At 45.6% G+C, this 21,906-nt stretch overlaps 1 protein-coding gene across 8 annotated transcripts in view; it reads right to left on the reverse strand.

Moving 5' to 3' along the window:
- Positions 1-21,906, reverse strand: part of LOC310800137 (AT-rich interactive domain-containing protein 1A-like) — a 53,386-nt gene extending 31,480 nt beyond the window's left edge. For 4 of the 8 annotated variants that reach the window (XM_083662716.1, XM_083662714.1, XM_083662713.1 and 1 more), the window contains exons 1-7: positions 20,861-21,906; positions 14,025-14,246; positions 13,224-13,910; positions 12,318-12,413; positions 8,989-9,229; positions 1,996-2,085; positions 1,188-1,361 (exon numbers count right to left, since the gene is read on the reverse strand). In XM_083662716.1, the coding sequence (XP_083518842.1) occupies positions 1,188-1,361; positions 1,996-2,085; positions 8,989-9,229; positions 12,318-12,413; positions 13,224-13,910; positions 14,025-14,246; positions 20,861-21,829 (2,479 nt within the window). In that variant the 5' untranslated portion in view covers positions 21,830-21,906. The remainder of the gene's footprint in view (positions 1-1,187; positions 1,362-1,995; positions 2,086-8,988; positions 9,230-12,317; positions 12,414-13,223; positions 13,911-14,024; positions 14,247-20,860) is intronic. The other 4 variants (XM_083662715.1, XM_083662712.1, XM_083662718.1 and 1 more) reach the window with 3 other exon arrangements.

Here is a 21,906-nt window from a genome sequence, read left to right on the forward strand (position 1 = left end):
GCTGCTGCTACGTCAGCTGACTCTCTGCTTCACAGCTATTAATAGCCGCACCACAGCCAGAGGGAGGGACTTAATAGCATGAGCCAAAGAGATATATTCCATAGGTCTGGCTAATAAAAGCACGGGAGATCACTTCACAGGTAGATGGGAAATGAAGAGGAAAGCCGTTTATAATTCAAGCTTAATACAAACAAGTCTTATAGTCGAGCTGAACCCAAAAATGACTTTTCTTTTCTTTTAGTTCAAATACCTGGGTATGCAGTGCACCTATTTAATAATTTATGCCAAAAGAAAAATCACAAAAATCGAATTTCTTTAGTTTTTCACACTTTTTCACATCAGAAGTTTTTCAAGATGTCATTGATAACAGTAATGTGCAGTTTGCTGACGTCACCTAGTACTATCACATTTCTACCCCATTTCAACCAATCATTTCACGACATGCAGCTGTCAATCAAATCTTCACTTCAGGATCATTTTCTCTTCCAAATGAAGGAGAAAATGGCGCCTAGTGCCTGTCATCTGGCAGAATTCCTATCCCATAAACTAACTACGTACTAACTTGGCCAATTGTTAGAAACATGAACAAAAACAAAAACTATAATCTCTAAGAATGCAAAGAAATGTAACTGGCTCATTAAAACGCGCATTCCAGGAATACCGTATTTACAGAAATAGCGTAAAAGGCGCGCGCTCGAGAGCGTGGTAGTCAGGGGTCGCCCGTCGGAGACTCCAGGCGGGCGGGCAGCACCCATGCTTCGGATTGTCCACTCGCTCCGCACGATCCGCAGATCCCACTCGCGTAGCACGACAACACGCTGAATCCCCCTGGATTTGGGGGTGGAGGAACACGCCATGATTGACCAATGCCAAAGCCAGTCGACAGAATTGTCAAATCAAATCATCGACACCGTATATGGTCCGCCTCTCAATTTGTTTTCAGTCTTCGACGCTCGCGCTGGTGCGTTCCGTTCCGGTTCACCTAGACTTTAAAGATTCTATATGCGGGAAGTGATTTTCAAAGAGTCGATCTTTGCACATATACGAGATAACCACAGAACTGAACTTAAACACAAAACACAGGTCTCTCTTCAAGTCAAACCCCCTGATTGTGGTAGTGCCCAGAACAATTCTGGCACCAATACACACACACACACACACACACACACACACACACACACACACACCTTGGGGGCCATATTGTCCACCCTGAGGCCCATAGGCACCCATGGAGTTGTTCTGCTGATAGGGGCCCATCGCAGGATGCATCTGTCCCCCTGAGGACTGGCGGGGCGACAGCGCCGAGGCTGACTGGGGGGAGCCGTACGGAGGCATCTGAGGGTTTCTCTGCATAAACCCTGCTGGCACAGAGAGACACACGACAGTACAGTCAAAACTCTTTGACATAACATCTTTATTTAAATATTTTTTATACCATTTGTATCCCCCATTAGTGCTAATTTTAATTTATTTATCCTGGTTGCTGCTCCACCCTCTGCCGATCTGGGGAGAGCCGAAAACTGGCTCCATGCTTCCTCCGAGACATGGGCAGTTAGCCAGCCGCTTCTTTTCACCTGACAGGGGGAAGCTTCACCGGTAGGACATAGCACGTGGGAGGTTCACGCTATTCCAACCGGTTCCCCTCCCTCTGAACAGGCGCCCTTAACAACCAGAGGAGGAACCACATTAGCAACCAGGATATTGCATGTTTTGGTGAAGGGGGTTCCTATATGAAGAAAACCCCCCGGGAGGCACGGGGAGAACATGCAAACTCCACACAGAAAGGCCCTTTTGACGACGCCACCCGGGCGGTGGGCACTCGAGGACATGCGGACGGGCACGCGTTCCTTCAGCGTTCACAGCGTCCCAGGTGGGAATCAAACCCAGGACCTTCGAGCTGTGAGGCGACAGCGCTTACCACTGCACCACCGTACCCCCCTTTGACATAACATCTTGAGCCCTGAAAACAGTTGAGAGGAAGGACCTGCAGCATACCTCTCTCCTGGGTCATAGGAGACTGGCTCATAGCGGGGTGTAGGCTCCCATCCGACTGCACGCTCGACGGCCTGGGGGGCATCTGGGTCCCTAAAACGAGAGTGTTGATGGAGAAAGTTAGCGTGAGCTCGAAATATTGTCGACCGGCTCAAAAGAAAGGTTGTAAAAAGTCCTACTCGATTCCGAAAAGGTGGTTGGCTGGAAAGAAAAAACGGGTGAAAAGTGTCTGGTCAAGTTTGTGTTTTTTCAGCTACTTTGGTCAGCGGACCAAAAAAAATTCCTCCCCCCAGCTTGGAAGCATCTTACAATATCAAAGCGGTTTGCAAGATATCGCCTGAGGAAGTCCTTTCACACAAAAGCTGCGTTCACACCGACCTATTAAAGTTTTTCGCTGACATCGAGTTTACATACAAAGTCAATGCAAACGAGCGATTGAGCGTATATTCGCCCCGGGAGAAAAATCGCTGGGCGTCCGAGCGACAGAGACAGAGCGATAGGGAGAAAATTTGCTCGTCGCCCGAGATTAAATATCCCAACTCGAGCGAAATTACGCTGGCATCGGTCGCTCGCTGCTCAACGCTGATTGGCTGCCGTGTTGAGAGTGAGTCAAGGATCACACTGGCTTGGAACAAACCGCTGGTTTATTGTGTGGCAACAAACCGCATTGACAGCTGATTGACAGGCTGACAGCTGACATGAAGTGAAGTCTGTACTACCGGTAGAGAGCTCGCGTTAGGAGCACGCTGATAGGCTTAGCTTGTAAACAACTACGGTGGCTCGTAGTGGACAAATATCATGACATTGCGTAACGTTATAGCCCCCAGATGTCCGTCAATTATTGTGCCTGTTGTAGGGATGGGCGCGAGTTAGGGCTGCACGATATTGGAAAAAACTGACATTGCGATATTCCCCACCCCTGCGATATATATTGCGATATGAAAAAATAGAGATTTTCACCAGATTACCAGAATAGCTCTATTTTAAAGAAAATAATACTTCTAGATTGATTTGGGTGATTTTGTAGAGGAGTCCATCTGATATTGGAGGGGAAATTATGTATTTTAATGTTTCTCAACCACTGGGCTGTGGCCTACTGGTAGGCCTCAGAGCACCATCTATCAGGGTTCATACACATTTTGACCAATAGATTTCCATGACTTACATACATGAAAAAGTGAGTGAGTTATGACATTCTACTTTAAAAATGTCACTAGCCTACATTTCACTTAGTGTACTGCAGCTTTTAAAGCCAGGGAAAGACAACATGTATGCCGTATCATCACCATATTTTACCATATCCAACATCTAAGACCATATAGTCTCATATCACAATATTGATATACAATTGATATATTGCCCACCCCTAATATTGAGTGCCAGAATCTACCGTTTCAATAAATCAACAATGAAACACCCCTGCCACTTTACACACTTGGTCTGACCCCCCGGAAACCCCCTCCAGAAACTACCAAGTGGTACACTCCGCATCTCTGGAGTTCCGGTTTTGGAGCGCACCGCAGTACAGACAGAGACGACGATTCACATGTAGCAGCACTGGTGACAAACAATTCATTCGTGAAAAGTAATAAATATACATTTAATTGCCAAGATATGTCTCTTGTCTTTTTATTTTCACTGAAATGTTTGTGTAAATGAGTCGCTATGTATGATTAACTCAACCCAGGTCCTTACACATCAAGAGCGAATATATGGCACGAAATTGCGATGCGAGTTTTGACCCACCTGTCAATCACAGCCACAGATGTGTACACGTCGGAAGCGAACTACTGAAAAATCGACCGTGGTTCGAAAAAATAAACACCGCAATAACGCTCGGCGAAACTTCGCCGTTGGTATGCACGGTTGCATTGACTGATATAGGTTCGGATAATATTATTGACGTGCGAATTAATCGCACGAAAAAAACGCTCCCGATGTGTAGGACCTGGCATCATCAGAGCCTGAGGGGGAGAGAGAGCTGCGGTGATACACGGACAACTTCTCAGTAATAATCACTTTAGCCTTCTTGTCATTATGTTGCTGTCTTGCTTGTTGGTGTTTCAAGAGTAAATATCTCCACTCCACAGACATGTTTGAGTTACAGCAGCCAGCCTGCTAGTGCACTGCAACCTGTGGACACATCCGCCTACGCAATCACATCGTTTACATCCGACGGGCTACTGTCAGCAACGCAACATAAGCAAAAATAATTCAATTTAGCTCTCTGTCCATTTTGTTGTGTTGAAGCTAAGCACTAAATGAGTGAGTACAGTAGTAGGGCATCTCTCACCTTTGAGAGAGACTGCATTTCACTCAGTAGGCTACCCCTAAAGTGAGAGTTTATCAAGCAAAATGACGAGTTAATTTACTTTTAACATCGCACGCCCTGCGATGTGACTATTGCGCATGCGCACATCGCGATGACGATGTGTAAACGATATATCGTGCAGCCCTAGCGCGAGTACTCGGGTACTCGAGTACTCGTTCATAACGTCAGTACTCGAGTAACGTTTCCGCTGTCCGGGTACTCGCCCCACTCCCCACCCCTTTAAAAATGGTCTAAATCTACGCATGCATCGTTATGTGGATCTGGCAGCATGAACTGCACGGGCGTCAAGTCAGCCACAATGTACAAGTACAGTACGCTTTGTTGATTTCAAAATAAAAGGCTTATTGTAACATAAGTTGTAAACTTATTTATTTTGAGTAATGCATTACAGCCATAGTTTCACGCCATATAACATCACAACGAGTATTTTGATACAAGGTTTGCTGCTTCGTTCGTTGAAATACCCTTTTCTCCTCCAACGTGCATAAATAAGCTATTTACTTTTGTTTAAGTAACATTATTTTGAAAGTTTTAACCGGAAGTTTTCCAGCTCATCCCGAAAATGGTGGCTGAAGATATGCTCCCGAAGGAGACAGATGCACGCTTCTTCATAGCGCACGCCCGATAAAACTCATTCAAAACTTTGCAGTAGTTTACTGACTACACTGTCGTTTCCCATAACGTTAGTCACAAGAAATGTGAAGAAAGAATCGCTTTTTGGGAGACAATCGTTTCATGGTGATCACTATTTAGCTGCAGCTGCAACGTTAATCACACTGGTCAGTGGTCAGTTTTCACTTTTTGGCAGAACACCGGACCTTGTAATCCGTGGATTTACGTTAGTGTAACAGTGATCATGAAGTAAAATGGATGATACTGGACAATGGACATGTATTGGAATTGAGCCTTCGCTTGTTTCACAACAATATTGTCCGCTCCGAAGCGCTAATGCCATCCATCCAACCATCGGAGATGCTGTCTGAGGTAGGCTTTAGACGTTAGCTTAGCGTCACCTCACCTAATATCACAGTCAGTCAGTCCCTCTCCTCACATGCTCCAGGTAACGCTTTCTCCATGCAAAAATGCAAACGTTATGTGTGAACAGCCCCACAGACAGCAGATTACCCCTGCTCCGTCATTACCATAGTAATCACACAGACCCCCCCCCCCCCCCCACGCGCGCACGAGTACTCGAGTACTCGTTCATAATAGAAGGAGAGTACTCGAGTATTTAAATTGCTTAAAATGCCCATCCCTAGCCTGTTGATGAGCGATTTAAACAGAGCGACAGAGCGATTCCAAAGGGTTGAATCGAGCGACAGAGAGAAAGATAAATATCTCGGTGTGAACACAGCTTAACAAGAACCCTAGAGCATTAGTTTGAGGTCGCGATAAACGATTTGACTTTGGTTTTGCTCAATCATATATGGAAGCTAATCACATCCAAGTTCCTCGACTGCATTGATTTGTGCCTCAGCAGATTGTGGCGCTGTGGTGTATCGTTGAGTATCTGTGTGTGCGTTTGCCTCAATGATGACTGAAATGCCCACTCTCTTTGGTCAAACGAGCAACCAGCAAGTGAACCTCCAACCACTCTCAAAAGGTACAATGTTTGTTCTGGCTCATTGTCACCATGGAAGTTGTAGGCAAATGCCTGAAAAAAACTTAAAGGAACACGCCGCCGATTTTGAAATGGTGATTTTGCACATAATCTCACACATATCCGAAAAATGTCAACAGTTTTGCAGACATTCATTTAGTTTCCATGCCATTCACGCACAAATGACATCACTGGTCCACAACTGAACTCAAATAAATTCTCAATAACTGTCAAACTAAATGAATGTCTGCAAAACTGTTGACATTTTTCGGATATGTGTGAGATTATGTGCAAAATACTTTGCCATTGATAATGGGCGGAGTGTTTCTTTAAGGAGATTTAACTCGCCAGAGTTTCAAAAGAAAAGTCGCCAGCCACCGCCAGGGTTTCGGATCATTTTCACTCATTTTCAAAGACCCACAGAATATGTTCTTCTATGACTATGATGTAAACACCGAATATCCCGAAATAAAGAAGGGAGCCTCTACTTTCATAGGAAAACAAAGTTGGATTCTACCTTCATCCATTCTTTAGTTATTGACACCTGAATGTAGGCAGCGTTTACTGAAAACATCAGTCTGTCCCCAAAAAGCCATCTTCACGGGGTCCTGAACCGAATAAATGTCTGTGATGATGGCGGATACTGGTTGGTGTTACGCTCAACTATGAACTCCATAATGTTTTGGTTTCCCTTTCACACGGCGTGGTCACAGCTTTGACCGTAACACCGGTGCGAGAGAGAGAGATTCACCTCGCTCTCGGGGAGTTCACGTTCTCATCCTGCCCGGGCGGGACGAGTCGTTGTCCATGTCTGGAGATCAGGGGTCAGTTGCACCAACTGGTGTTACGACTGGTCTTAAGCTAAGTCGGTCGTAACTTTACGACCTAACAGCTACGCCGGTTGCACCTGGACTATTTGTATTTCACCTGGTCGTAAGCCTTTTTCTCACTAAGACCGTTCGTAAATATTACGCCTAGTCCAGAGCAGGCGTAAGGTGCAGTATAGACGCTTTTCACCTGTGTGTTGCGCAATAGCTACAACCCCTCAGCACGGCTGTATTCAGCCCTCAATTATAAACCGCAAACCGGAGTACGTTATAAACGTTATAAATATAGTCACGCTATAAACAACTAACCAATGCTGGGGGTCCGTATGGAAAGTGGAAATCGAAATGGTTAAAAGTTAAATCAATTTGGTCATTCAGTGGCGTTTTACTGCCATGTAAAGTAACGACAAGTAACAGTTAGCCGCTAACATTAGCCACACTATTACAGCCGATTACCCATCAGCAGAGCGTCATTTGATGTCAGCACACTCTTCTAAACAGGTCGCGTGCCGCATTCCGGTGGGCATTCCCGTGCTTTCACATGGACGCGCATCGCTACGACCGGCGTAGTTAAGACCAGACGTATAAGCCCTGTTGGTGCAACAGGCGTAAGTCCACTCTAAAGACTGGTCTTAACTAAGACCGACGTAGGAGTTACGACCAGGCGTAGTTAAGACCAGTTGGTGCAACCGGCCCCAGGAGCTAATCTACTGGCTGAAATGTAACACGGTGTGAGAGTTTTAGGAACTGGATTACAAAACTACCTGAGGACAAAGTGACTTTGTATATGTTTGTCAGCGCCTGGTGAAAAGAGAATCCTTCAGCTTTGAGTGACTGGCTGCCCTGCGGTCATGGAGTCTGTGGCTCTCTAAAAAGCTTGCCGGACCACCAGGGCTCTGAGCAGCAAGCCTGGAGCTGTTTTATGGAGCCGACGAGAGATTGTTGCTTTTGGGCCTGTGTCCACCTAGCGTCTTTTCATCAGCTCCGGCGTCCATTTTCAGTTGTTTCCAATGGGGGGAGAGCGTATGCGGCCGCACACGGACGTCTAGAGAAAGTGCGCTGTGCCCAGCGTCTATTTTCACAGCGCTCCAGCGTTTTTTGTGCGCCCGACTCCCAGAGCTTCCAGCTGAAAATATTTTAACTTTTCAGAAAGACGCTGGTGTCGAGTGCTCCTTTTCTGGCAACTAATCATATGGAGAAACTATCGCAACAGAGACAGAACGGCTCAATTGTGGGAGCAGATTGGCTAGACACTTAATATTTCTAGTGAGTGTTGAGCTAAATCACTGTATGTGTGTTGTTTGCTAATGTTAGCTGTCAGCTATCAAGCTACTACCGCACTGAACTAACGTTAATTTCAGACTGCTTCCTTGTATATTGTGCGCTGAGATCAGCGCTCCCCAGCGCACTCCCAGCGGTTAACGTTCGGAAAAAGACGCTAGGTGGACACAGGCCCTTTCTCTGCTTCCTGCTTTTGGTGGACAACCATCTACATCACTTGACGGTAAAAAAACACATTGACGTGATATCGCGTCTCATAAATGACGTAAAAACACATCGATGGCAGGGAGAGAGTTCATAAAAGTGACGTGAAGATTATTTGCCCTGTAACTGAGAATCATAGCAACGCAGCTGTCGAGAGGTCAAAAGTACCGGTACTTTGGCAAAACACAAGCGTCAACAAAACGTCCAGTGGTTCAAGTTACACGCTGGACACTACTGACTCTAGATGATGAGACTATTAGATCACACTGGACACTACTGACTCTAGATCAGTGATACTCAACTTGCGGGGCCTGTGGTCCCGGATGGAATTGCAATTCTTTTTTTTTTTTTTTTTTACAGTGCACCTGAAGGCAACATGCAAGATACCCGCTGAATAAGTGTCCAAATGTTCATGTCATTCTGGCCAATACTCCACTTCTGTTATAGCATTTCAGTCTGGAATATGGAATATCTTTCAATAATCTATGATTTAGCTGCTAAATTGTCAAATACCGCCGTCTGCTCGCTACCCAGGCACTTATGTATGTACTTAACTAACTATCCGGTGTGCACAACATTGTCAGACTAAACTCCGGCTGACACCCCAAAAACCTACAATCCGCTACAGAAAAATGTATATTGTTTGTTGATCAACTGGCCCCTGGCCTTCTATCATTTCACGAAAGTGGCCCCCGGGCAAAGCAAGTTGAGTATCCCTGCTCTAGATGATGAGACTATTGGATCAGCACCACCTGGGATGTTGGCGGGGGAGAGCGGTCCCGTGCGGGGCGTGCTGGCGCCGGCGGGGGAGCCGGCCGGCGAGGGCGACGGGCCGCGGATGCCCGGCAGGTGGGGAGAGGTGTGCGGCGAGAAGGGCGACTGGGCCGGGTTGCTCTGCTCGCCCTGGCTGCTCGACACGCCCGAGGTGCTCACGCCGGGACTCAGGGCCACCTCCGCGCCCGTGGGCAGGTCGTCGATGGACCCAGAGAGGTCCTGAAGAAAACACAAAACAGGAAGAGCAAAGGCATCGTCAAGCACAGACTGTCCAAACTAAACAGGCTCTGGTGGTTTCTGCAGCCATTACTGGACATTTAACTCTGTATCATTTCGACACAGACGTAATAGAGAGTAGGGGTGTGCCGATTAATCGTATAATCGATGCATCGCGATTAGTCACGTGACGATTAAAATCGATTCACAATGTTCGATTATCGATTTGCAAAAAATAAAAAATAAAAATTTGGGGGGCAATTTTTTTTTGCTTTATTTGCAAAAAATACGGTATTTCGCCCGGAAAGCAGTTCCTTAACTGTAAAACGAGACCAAAACCGAAGTACTGGAAAGTGGAATCACTGAAGAAAGCATGCAGGGTGGCTGTAACATGTGATGCGTGGACTTCAGTCGCAACTGAAGATAATGGAGGTACATTTGTTTGTTTACTTTAATTAATGGATACTGACAAATATACCTTGCTTAAAAAAAATCCTGTTTGGTGAAAAAGATGCATCGAAAATCGTGATTAATCGTAATCGTTTAATAATCGAATCGTAGCACCCTTAATCGTAATCGAATCGAATCGTGAGGTGCCTAAGGTGGCACACCCCTAGGAACGAGTCCGGAAAACATCGATGCTAACACTTCCGGGTTCTTCACTGTTTTCGCCTATGGGATTTTTGAATGGGTTTTTGGGCGCGATGCTTCTAATAAGGTCTCTGAGCAACGCTGGCTTAATCAAACGCGAACCAGTGTTTAGTAATATCATCTTCACACATGAGGACCACTTTTATGAGTTTTGAAGCTTTTACGTGCCGTTAAACGGGCGGCTAGCTAGCAAACGGCTAAATGAGACTACACTGTTGAGTCGACGGGGATATTATACGTCAATAACGTCACCAGTTCAAAGGACGAACACGGAAATTCTCTTTCCCTCACCTAGTGCAGCCCGTTCAGCCCGGGGTAATCAGTGCACAGCAGCGCACACATCAACAACAGTCCAGGTTGAGTGCTGACGTGACGGGGAAGCCTATGCGACACTGTGTGTAGTTCTGGATTAGCTTAGCACAAGCTTTTTACTTCTAGGGCTCGCATTTACGCTTCAAAACTCATTGGGGCGGCTGTAGCTCAGGAGGTCGAGCGGGTCGTCACTAATCGCTTTGGATGAAAGAGGTCGGTGGTTCGATTCCCGCCTCCTCCAGTCTGCATGTCGAAGTGTCCTTGGGCAAGATACTGAACCCCAAATTGCTCCCGATGGTGTGCCAGCACCCTGCGTGGTAGCCTGCCGCCATCGGTGTATGAATGGGTGAATGTACCTACTGATTGTAAAGCGCTTTGGATAAAAGCGCTATATAAATGCAGGCCATTTACCATTTTACCATGAAAGTGGTCCTCATGTGTGAAGATTATCCCGCTGAACACTGGTTCGCGTTTGATTAAGCTCGCGTTGCCCAGAGACCTTATTTGAAGCATCGCGGCAAAAACCCATTCAAAAATCCCATAGACAGAAACAGTGAAGAACCAGGAGGTCTGGGACTTCCGCGTTCCGACTACAAAAATACGTCATGATCCCTGATCCCTGCTATGCTTTAGCATTTAGCATAGCGGCTATTCCTTCACTGTGGTTTTAGACACGAGTGGCACATCATCATACTAATACTATGCACACGCAGACCCAGAGGCGTCTGTCCTTATTTCTCTTTTCAAAGAGAGAGAGAGAGAGAAAGTGCACATTAGCGCTGGGGGTTGTCATGGTTACCGAGGTTTGTAGGATGCTGAGGTGAGTCAGCGTGATGGAGCATGTTATCTCAACACACTCCCTTTTGTATTCCTCATTTACACAGCACCTTTTGGGGCGGCTTTAGCTCAGGAGGTAGAGCGGGTCCGCCAATGACGCAAGGGTTGGCGGCTCGATCCCCGCTCCCTCCCAGCTGCTGTCGTTGTGTCCACTTAACCCTCCTTGCTCCCAATGGTGTGTAGGCACCCTGCGTGGCAGCCTGCCGCCATCAGTGTATGAATGGGTGAATGTAGACTACCTACTGATTGTAAAGCGCTTTGGATAAAAGCGCTATATAAATGCAGGCCATTTACCATTTTACCATTTTACCTTTCCCCCCGGGGCTCAAGACACATCGCTGTCTCTCTCTCTCAACGACCGCTGACATACGGCACAGTAAGAATCACATCACCGGGCGAATTAAAGCTGCTACGAGGCGGGCGAGTGACAAAGCGTAAAAAGACTTTAAAAACGGTAATAAAACACGTGAGAAAGAAACTATCTGGAGCACACGGTCAAATTAATTAGGGCAATTTAATAATAAGTGCAAGCAGACTAACGTTTCCACACACAAATTGTCTTCTTCAGAGTCTTTTTGAGGCCATTTACACCTGGCGTTAGCATGTGGTTTCTGCCACGATCAGATTTCAATCAGATTGCGTTTGATCACTTCAGCCCGATTCCATTTACACCTGGCGTTAACATGCATTTTCTGCAATCTGATTGCAATCGGATTGCAGAAATGGTTGTCCTCTCAATCCGCATAAAGTTGCTGTATCCAGATTGAGAGGACACATTGCGTTTACACTTTGTGTTCAATGTGTACACAATGCATCCCTGACCACCTCCGGAGGTGGTTTGGCCGATCAGATCGCGATCCTTCTTCGATGCGTTTTGGGGGGTGTTTACACCTGGCATTTCAAGTGATAAAACACAATCTGATTGCAATCTGATCACAGAAAACACATGTGTTAACGCCAGGTGTAAATGGCCTCACAGTGTGTCGAAAACGTTAGTCTGCTTGCACTTATTAAACTGCCTTAACTTTGACCGTGTGCCCCAGATTGTTTCTTTCTCATGTGTTCACTCAGTCCCTTTTCTGATGGGCGCAGTTCGTCAGCTGAAGCGCGGATTTCCCTCTGTTCAGTAATAAAACACCCCCCCCCTGCCCCCCCATCCAAATTAACATAAAGAGATCTCGAAATGTAAACAAGCCTCGATATATTTCCGTGAGTAATATTAATAAAAATTCGAATCAATTCTGGTTCAAATGCAACAAAAAAGGGACAAACGGACTTTAGCTGAACTGACCGGCAGGCTGGAGGGGCGGCCTTGAGAGTCCTCAGAGGCAGGTTTGGGCTGAGCGGATGGAGGGGCGCTGGACTGAAATGAGTCCTGGGATACCTCCTAAAAAGACACCACAGAAGAAGAAGAGGCAGAAATGCATCTGCATTAGGGATGTAACGATAACCGGTTTGAATGATAACCGTGATCAAATTCCTTACGATAACCGTACCGTTTCAAATTGTCATTATCGTTAAAACCGTGGTACCGTGATTACGGTGCTTTGAAAAAAACATGGTAAATACTGTCCATCATCAACCAAAGTTGGCAACCGTCTCCCAGATGCAAACGTGCAGCCTTGGATGAATGGTTTCAGTGAGTGTATCAATCCTTTTTGGGGTCTGAAAGTTTTCAATATAAAACGTCGTAAAATGATTTCAGTGAGTCTCTCTGTACTTTTTGAACATTTTCTTTACGGATACCGTGATAATACTGATAACCGTGATAATTTTGGTCACGATAATCGTGATTAGGGGTGCACCGATCGATCGCCAAGCAATCTGTATCGGCCGATTTTGACCTCAAATATGCGATCGGTGATCGGCAAACTTTTTATATATTTTTTTTTATTAAAAAAAGACCTATCACTAATCAGGCTTTCCAATGATATAAAATACAATGCCAATTGGTATTATTAAAGGGGAGAAATAATCGACCTAAAATAACATTTCCCAACTTTCTTTGAGGAGTTTATATATCGGTGATCGGTGATCGGTGGATGATCGGTTGGGCAGATATTTCCCATAGGCGATCGGCATTCGGGGGCAAAAAACGTGATCGGTGCACCCCTAATCGTGATGTGAAATTTTCATACCGTTACATCTCTAATCTGCATGCATGCCCTTACATGCATCTGAACACACCGGGTCGTACCTGCTGGGGTGGAGGAGGAGGAAAGCGTTGGTAAGGTGACTGTTGTGCTTGCTGCTGCTGCTGCTGCTGCGGAGGGTTCTGGGGGTAGGCTGCAGGCTGGGCCTGTGGGTGTTGTTGGCTGTGTCCTGGCGGCTGCTGTGGAGGCTGAGCAGGCGTGGGTTGTTGCTGTGAGGGCGGCTGCTGCTGCTGCTGCGGAGGGGGCCCCTGCGTGGGTCCAGGGTAGCTGGACGGGGCCGGTGGTGGCCCCCCGGGGGGAGCTTGGGAACTGGGCTGTGGGGGCTGGCTGGGAGGACCACCCTGCTGCTGCTGCTGCTGGGGGTAAGGAGACTGGCCAGACTGTGGCGGTGCCGAAGCTTGCGAATAAGGTGGCTGCTGAGACTGCTGTGGCGGGGGCCCCCCCTGGGACGGTCCTCCCGGCAGTGGTCCCTGCTGGGACTGAGGCGGCATGTGGGTGGGCTGCTGCTGATAGGGCGGTGCGCCCTGGCTGTGTGGAGCAGAAGTGGGCGGAGCGTGGGTGGGTTGTTGCCCCGGGTAAGGTGTCTGCTGCCCCAGCGCTTGCTGCTGCTGCTGCTGCTGCTGCTGCTGCTGCTGGCTGGGGTGAGGAGCTTGGCCGGGCTGGCCGTAGTACGGCGGCTGCCCCGGAGAGCCGTAGACTCCTCCTGGTCCCTGCTGTCCGTAGGATCCCATCTGAAGATCAGAAGATCCACACAGCGACTTTAGAACACAACCGAACAAATACCGGTGCACAGAGGAGGACATAGAAATGGGAGGGTTTGTGGTCAAAGATGAATGGCGACGTACCTGCGGCCCGTAAGGCATGCCTCCCATGGCTCCGGGGGAACGTCCTTGCATTCCCACCGGGTACCTCTGGGGCCCTGGAGGGCCGTAACCCTGGCCGGGGTAACCAGGGCCCCCCTGCTGCGGACCGGTGGGAGGCCCCTGCTGTGGCTGCTGAGCGTAGGGACCGCCCGCTCCGTACGGCTGCCCTCTCATCTTCACCATGGGGTCCATGGGACTGGGCGGCTGTGGCATGGCAGGAACACAGTCAGTCAATCAAATCAAGCACAGAGGATTGGAGAAATATCAACTTTCTTCAAAGTGTCTAAAAAAAATTGACAGCTTGCAGTGTTGCACTTTCATAGAACTAAAACAGCCTAAGCAAAGCTCAAGGAATGAGGAAGTTTTTTTTTCTCCTTTTCCCATATTTCCCACGGCCATTAACCTGATTTTTTCCCCCCACCTCACTTTACCCATAGTTTGGGAAGTCAACAGAGCTATATATATCTACTTTCGAATGGAGGGCAGTCTGCCCAATCTTAAACATATCCCAGCTGTGCTCCTGTTTTGAGTCTGGTCCAAGTTTGCTTTCCCTCCTCGCCCCCCCCCCCCCCCCCCCCGAGAAGGCAGTTTTGGCTCGGAATGAATGACACCAGAAATGTAGGAAGTACCTCCACAACGGCCTGAGAGAGTGCGAGAAGCAAAAAAGCATCCTCAACCTATCGAACAACCATAACATGGTTATACACATACCTTGACCTTACCTATCAACCATAACATGGTTATACACATACCTTGACCTTACCTATCAACCATAACATGGTTATACACATACCTTGACCTTACCTATCAACCATAACATGGTTGGTTATACACATACCTTGACCTTACCTATCGAACAACCATAACATGGTTATACACATACCTTGACCTTACCTATCGAACAACCATAACATGGTTATACACATACCTTGACCTTACCCATCAAACATGCATAACATGGTTATACACATAACTTGACCTTACCTATCAAACATCCATAACATGGTTATACACATACCTTGACCTGACCTATCAAACAACCATAACATGGTTATACACATACCTTGACCTTACCTATCAACCATAACATGGTTATACACATAACTTGACCTTACCTATCAACCATAACATGGTTATACACATACCTTGACCTTACCTATCAACCATAACATGGTTATACACATACCTTGACCTTACCTATCAACCATAACATGGTTATACACATACCTTGACCTTACCTATCGAACAACCATAACATGGTTATACACATACCTTGACCTTACCTATCAAACATGCATAACATGGTTATACACATACCTTGACCTTACCTATCAACCATAACATGGTTATACACATACCTTGACCTTACCTATCGAACAACCATAACATGGTTATACACATACCTTGACCTTACCCATCAAACATGCATAACATGGTTATACACATAACTTGACCTTACCTATCAACCATAACATGGTTATACACATAACTTGACCTTACCTATCAACCATAACATGGTTATACACATACCTTGACCTTACCTATCAACCATAACATGGTTATACACATACCTTGACCTTACCTATCAACCATAACATGGTTATACACATACCTTGACCTTACCTATCAACCATAACATGGTTATACACATACCTTGACCTTACCTATCAACCATAACATGGTTATACACATACCTTGACCTTACCTATCAAACATGCATAACATGGTTATACACATACCTTGACCTTACCTATCAAACATCCATATCATGGTTATACACATACCTTGACCTTACTTATCCACCATAACATGGTTATACACATACCTTGACCTTACCTATCAAACGTCCATAACATGTTAAACATACCTTGACCTTACCTATCAAACATGCGTAGCATGGTTATACACATACCTTGACCTTACCTATCAACCATAACATGGTTATAAACATACCTTGACCTTACCTATCAAACGTCCATAACATGTTAAACATACCTTGACCTTACCTATCAAACATGCATATCATGGTTATACACATACCTTGACCTTACCTATCAACCATAACATGGTTATACACATACCTTGACCTTACCTATCAAACATCCATATCATGGTTATACACATACCTTGACCTTACTTATCCACCATAACATGGTTATACACATACCTTGACCTTACCTATCAAACGTCCATAACATGTTAAACATACCTTGACCTTACCTATCAAACAACCATAACATGGTTATACACATACCTTGACCTGACCTATCAAAACATCCATATCATGGTTATACACATACCTTGACCTTACCTATCATCCATAACATGGTTATACACATACCTTGACTTTACCTATCAAACAGCCATAACATGGTTATACACATACCTTGACCTTACCTATGAAACATCCATAACATGGTTATACACATACCTTGAGTTTACCTATCAAACAACCATAACATGGTTATACACATACCTTGACCTTACCTATCAAACGTCCATAACATGTTATAAACATACCTTGACCTTACCCATCAACCATATCATGGTTAAACACATACCTTGACCTTACCTATCAAACAGCCATAACATGGTTAAACACATACCTTGACCTTACCTATCAAACAGCCATAACATGGTTATACACATACCTTCACCTTACCTATCAAACACCCATAACATGGTTATACACATACCTTGACCTTACCTATCAAACAACCATAACATGGTTGGTTATACACATACCTTTACCTTACCTATCAAATGTCCATAACATGGTTATACACATACCTTGACCTTACCTATCAAACGTCCATAACATGGTTATACACATACCTTGACCTTACCTATCAAACGTCCATAACATGGTTATACACATACCTTGACCTTACCTATCAAACGTCCATAACATGGTTATACATACCTTGACCTCAGATATCAACCATAACATGGTTGGTTATACACATACCTTGACCTTACCTATCAACCATAACATGGTTATACACATACCTTGACCATACCTATCAAACAACCATAACATGGTTATACACATACCTTGACCTTACCTATCAAACGTCCATAACATGGTTATAAACATACCTTGACCTTACCCATCAAACATCCATAACATGGTTAAACACATACCTTGACCTTACCTATCAAACAGCCATAACATGGTTATTAGGGGTGGGGGAAAAAATCGATTCACCTAAGTATCGCGATTTTTAATGTCACGATTTTTTGGATCGATCTTTTATTCCAGAATCGATAATCGCAAATTTAAAAAAAAAAAAAAAAAATTTGGTGCTTGCAGTCAGGCCACTCACTGAACAGCAGGCTAGGCGCCGCCTACTGGTTTACTAGTGGTTTTATTACTTTATTAGTTAGTCTGAAGTAATAATTACACTTCAGGGTTAAAGTGGGTGCATCTCATTGTAAAATTGGACTTCAAACGGCCCAAATCTGGCTTCAAACGGCCCAAATTTCACGCGCGTTGGCCCATATCGGCCTGGCCTGCTTGGTATCTAATGCCCGGCCTGAATTATGATCCCAGTCCGCCCCTGTTTTTAACTATATCGCCCAGCCCTACTCATGATATATAATATACAGTCTCTAGTGTATGATTCAACTTTTCCCATGTTCTAATCTAGTGTAAAAAAGCAAACAAACTGAAAATATAAAAGAAAAAAATAAACAAAAATCGCAATAAATCGTAATATCGAATCGCAATAATCGTAGAATCGCAATACTTAAGAATCGCAATATAAATCGAATCGGCACCCAAGAATCGTGATAGTATCGAATCGGGAGATAAGTGAATCGCCACAGCCCTAATGGTTATACACATACCTTCACCTTACCTATCAAACAACCATAACATGGTTATACACATACCTTCACCTTACCTATCAAACAACCATAACATGGTTGGTTATACACTTACCTTTACCTTACCTATCAAACGTCCATAACATGGTTATACACATACCTTGACCTCAGCTATCAACCATAACATGGTTGGTTATACACATACCTTGACCTTACCTATCAACCATAACATGGTTATACACATACCTTGACCGTACCTATCAAACAACCATAACATGGTTATACACATACCTTGTCCTTACCTATCAAACGTCCATAACATGTTTATAAACATACCTTGACCTTACCCATCAAACATCCATAACATGGTTAAGCACATACCTTGACCTTACCTATCAACCATAACATGGTTATAAACATACCTTGACCGTACCTATCAACCATAACATGTTTATAAACATACCTTGACCTTACCCATCAAACATCCATAACATGGTTAAGCACATACCTTGACCTTACCTATCAACCATAACATGGTTATAAACATACCTTGACCTTACCCATCAAATGTCCATAACATGGTTATAAACATACCTTGACCTTACCTATCAAACGTCCATAACATGGTTATAAACATACCTTGACCTTACCCATCAAACATCCATAACATGGTTAAACACATACCTTGACCTTACCTATCCACCAACCATAACATGGTTGGTTATACACATACCTTGACCTCAGATAAAAACTGGGCTCTATCTCTATATCAGTCACTTCTTCAACTAACCTGGGGCACTAGGCTAGTGGCTTAAAATAAGGACCCAATTATTCCATCACCTCCACCAAGCCAGTTTAGCTCTAATTGGCCAGGAATTTCCTGATTGAATGTGTGTGTGTGTGTGTGTGTGTGTGTGTATGTATGTGTGTATGTATGTGTGTGTGTGTGTATGTATGTGTGTATGTATAAACAATGTAAACTCATTTCAACAAACAAGACCTGAAAAACAAAAATCAACCTCTTGCCTAGCATCAATTTAATTCCCACGTGTGCAGGCACATGAGAAGAGGCTTCTTGGCGTTAACGACGGCCCTTACAAACTGTATGCAAAATGCCTTTGCGTGACATTTCCGCAGATGTAATGAAATGAAACAAATAAGAAACAGCACATGGCTAATCTGCATAAGACAGAGAGGAAACTCCCTTGGTGGGTGAGAGATGGTGGACTGCCTTCTGATTGGCTTGGGGGGAGGGTAGGGGGAATTCTTTGCAGTCACAGTGAAACTTGTGGCATGCCAGACACAGCAGCAACACACACACACACAGAGCTCTCCTTGGGTTACTGTGCAGAGCCCACCATACAAATCAAGCTGTCAGAACATGAAACGGACAATAGGACACACCAATCCATAATTTGTTTATCTATGAAGAACCATCAAGGACAAGAGGGCTAATTATGTAAATCATGAATACAAAGAGAAGATACTAGTAATATAACCGTAGTCCTTGTAATAAACTATTGTTATAGAAGTGTAATTACTGTTGTAACGCTGTGCTCATAACACGTTCTGATTTTGTGGCTGCAAATATACACCATAGTGTCGTCATATATTACATAGTGGTCAATGGTCATAATACACTGATGCAGACTGTTGCCATTATGCTGCAATTTTAGGACATTTCAGGTGACAAACTAGAAGAATCTTGATGAAGGTCTCGCGACCGAAACGTTATTTTTCTTATTAAACTTTTGATTGCATGTGGAGACAAGTGTGCGGGAGTTTATTCTTGTAAGGTTACAAACTATGTACTGGAACTAATTCAGTTCAAGTAAGGCCATGTTTAACCATATTGCATCAATGTGTGAACAGGCAATTGAGGATCAGTTATATTCTACACTACATATAGGGAAAAACTTGCCAAAGGAAAAGCCATATCTCAGTTTCTCCCTTTACTGCATGCTGTGTTTTGCAGGGAGAGGTGTAGTAGCAGACTTCAGAAACAGGGCTGAATCAGTTAATACCGCTGAGGGACCCTGTGATGAGTTAACGCCGTGTTCTTATCAGCAACTGTTGCCTTGTATCACATGTAATTATAAATGGCCATGAGCAGCAGCCGGATGAGGAGCCAATCAGATCTCTGCTAGCATGTCAACCCAAGACCAACGATCTCCTGGCTTTGACAGCACGATTTTTTACCTCCACAATTCAAATCCCAGAGCAAAGCTAATCTGCAGCAGGCTGCAGTCACTCACTCACTCACTCATATGGGCCGGTGTGGCCCACTGTTTACAGGCAGCATGCATGGAGAGCCAAGCAGTTTCAGCTCAGGGAAATATCATTAGATCAATATATTATGTTAAAAGTGCAATATTATACATAATTTGGGGGATATCCTATTAGGACATGTAAGCCATTTAAACGGCACCGCTATTTTACTAACCATGAAAGGCTGATTCATTCCCCCCCTTCATAATTAAAAGCTAAGATAAGACAGGAAAACAACACCAAACGTGAAATGTATAGCAGACTTCAATCGAGAAATATAAGTTGATTTTGACACATTTGCTTATTATAATCACGCGTACAATAAGAATAAGATAAATTCAACATGTTGTGCGACGTGCAGACGAGAGCGATCGGAGAGGGGCAAACGAGCCCATTGCCCTACACTGTATTTTCGCCCCTTTTCAAAGTCGGGGCCTTGTGTTGTCTACCCCTGAATGTCCTTCTTAGATCAATTTTACCAGCTTACGATCTTCTTCGAGCGGCACTTCTCGTATCGCCGTGCGCCTTTACAAACACATTAAAATAGCAATTATTTAACGGTCTGGTGTCAGGGGAAAAAAACACGAGAGGCAGCCATTTTAGAGTCTTTGCGAGAACTAGTAGTAACAGACAATGGCTGGCCTGCTACGTTGTGAACTAGCTAACGAGGAGAGATGATATCATAACCCACACAATGTCCCCTATAATAATGTGCTTTTTACCTGGTTTCTACCTAGCGGCTGCCCTGCACTTCCCGGGCTCATAGGCGACGGGTGATGGCCTCGTTGTGGCTGCCAACCACCCGGATTGCTGCCTCCATACTGACCGCTACTGCCCATGTCTGCTGGTCCCTTACTAGCGCCTTCTTGGCTACTATAGTCGCCGCTAGCCGGGTAGTTCGGGTACCCCCGTGTGGAGCTGGGGGACGTTAGGAGCTTGTTGAGTGTTGGGGTGGACGTGGGCTGAGGGTTGCCCATGCTATATCTCTGATTATTGTACGATCCAGCCATGATCGCTGCTGTGGGTCCTCCTGCTGGTTGCTGCTGCTGCTGCTGCTGCTTAGCTGGCTGTCCCCCAGCTGTCGGCGCTGCCTGGGTACTGCGAGGGGAGCTCATGGCGTACCCTTGGACACCGGGATTATAGGGAGTCCTGTTCGGGAACGGGTTGTAGTTGTTATTAAACTGGTGGTTGGAGAAGCCATGGTCGTTGTGTGAGTTGGGCTGATACGGGTCCATCACCGGACCCGCCGCAGCAGCTGCCATGCCAGGGCTTTGTTGTCCGCCATGTTGATGAAAAGGGGCCCGACCGTAGTGCTGACTGTATCCGTACGAGGGTGGAGGGAACGCGGGCCCGTGGTGGTGTACCATACCCGGGTGGTTGTTGTTTCCCTCCGGTCCGACCACCGAGTCATTCTGGTTGTTATTATTATTAGCCCTGGGCGGGTTCCCGTTCCCGTTCTTCATCTCGGGTTCCCCTCCTCCCCCTGCATTTCCACCTCCTTCGGCCCCGTCCTGCTGCGGCTCCCCCCGGCCCGGCGAGCCGCTCTCCAGCCCGGGCTTGCTGCTTTTCTCCGGCTGCTTCTTCTCCCCCGGTGCCGCCGACTCTTCCTTGGGGTCTCGATCCGGCTTCTTGAGTTCGGAAGGCGGGCTAGTGTTGAGAGTAGTGGCGGCGCTGGCGACCTGAGCGGCCATGATACCCCCCTCCACCTCTCTCTCTCTCCCTCCTCTCTCGGCGAAGTCAGTCACAATCAAAAGCTAGCATTGAATAT

The sequence above is a fragment of the Poromitra crassiceps genome (assembly GCF_964638095.1).
Source record: "Poromitra crassiceps genome assembly, chromosome: 29".
NCBI classification, from domain to species: Eukaryota; Metazoa; Chordata; class Actinopteri; order Beryciformes; family Melamphaidae; genus Poromitra; species Poromitra crassiceps.